The sequence below is a fragment of the Chinchilla lanigera genome, unplaced genomic scaffold, assembly GCF_000276665.1.
Source record: "Chinchilla lanigera isolate Chin_1 unplaced genomic scaffold, ChiLan1.0 scaffold00036, whole genome shotgun sequence".
Lineage (NCBI taxonomy): Eukaryota > Metazoa > Chordata > Mammalia > Rodentia > Chinchillidae > Chinchilla > Chinchilla lanigera.
Genome location: NW_004955437.1, coordinates 17982251 through 17983389, shown reverse-complemented (window position 1 = coordinate 17983389; position 1139 = coordinate 17982251). Strand labels below are relative to the sequence as shown.

At 50.9% G+C, this 1139-nt stretch overlaps 1 protein-coding gene across 1 annotated transcript in view; it reads right to left on the bottom strand.

Moving 5' to 3' along the window:
• Positions 1–253: 253 nt before the first annotated feature.
• LOC102024164 (elongation factor 1-alpha 1-like) overlaps positions 254–1139 on the bottom strand; it is a 1838-nt gene continuing 952 nt past the window's right edge. The window contains 2 exon segments of the mRNA XM_013516741.1: positions 254–767; positions 769–1136. Coding sequence (XP_013372195.1) covers positions 254–767; positions 769–1136 — 882 coding nt within the window.

The following is a 1139-nucleotide window of genomic DNA, read 5'->3' as shown; positions in this document are numbered from 1 at the left end:
TGTGACAGATTTTTGGTCCAGTTGTTTCCATTAAAAAGTGTTGATTTTAAAAACTAATAACTCAAAAACTGCCACACACACACGACAAATGGTCCACAAAACATTCTCCTTTCCTTCTGAAGGTTTTAGATGCACTGTTATCATTAACCAGTCTTTCACTATTAAACTGAAATGGCCAATGGGGAGAAACGGTTTCTGAGGCCGGTCTTCCACTGCTGATCAAGACTGGGGTGGCAGGTGTTAGGGGTAATATTCATTCAGCCTTCTGAGCTTGCTGGGCAGACTTGGTGCCCTTACCAGCTCCCGCAGCCTTCTTGTCCACTGCTTTGATGACCCCCACAGCAACTGTCTGTCTCATATCAAGAACAGCGAAATGACCCAGAGGTGGATAGTCAGAGAAGCTCTCGGCACACATGGGCTTGCCTGGAACCATGCCAACAAAGGCAGCATCACCAGATTTCAAGAACTTGGGGCCATCTTCCGGCTTCTTACCAGGCCGGTGATCAATCTTTTCTTTCAGCTCAGCAAACTTGCAAGCAGTGTGAGCTGTGTGACGATCCGGAACAGGGGCACAGCCAGCGCCGAACTGGCCGGGATGGTCCAGGATAATCACCTGAGCGGTGAAGCCAGCTGCTCCCATTGGTGGGTCATTTTTGCTGTCACCAGCAACGTTGCCACGACGAACATCTTTGACAGACAGGTACTTGATGCTGAAGCCCACACTGTCCCCGGGAAGAGCTTCGCTCAAAGCTCTGTGGTGCATTTCTAGAATTTCCTTCAGCTGTGACACTGACTGGAGCGAAGGTGACCACGGTGCCAGGTTTAAGGACACCAGTCTCCATGTGGCCTCCAGCAATGGTACTAACACCACCGATTTTGTAGACACCCTGGAGGGGCAGCCGCAAAGGCTTGTCAGTTGAGCGAGTGGGTGGAAGGGTGCAATCCAAAGCCTCAAGCAGTGTGGCTCCACCCGCAGTGCCATCTTTCCGAGTGACCTTCCATCCCTTGAACCGAGGCATATGAGCACTCGGCTCCAGCATGCTGTCACCATTCCAACCGGACATTGGCACAAAAGCTGCCCTGTCAGGGTTGTAGCCAGTTTTCTTAATGTAGGTGCTGACTTCCCTAACAATTTCCTC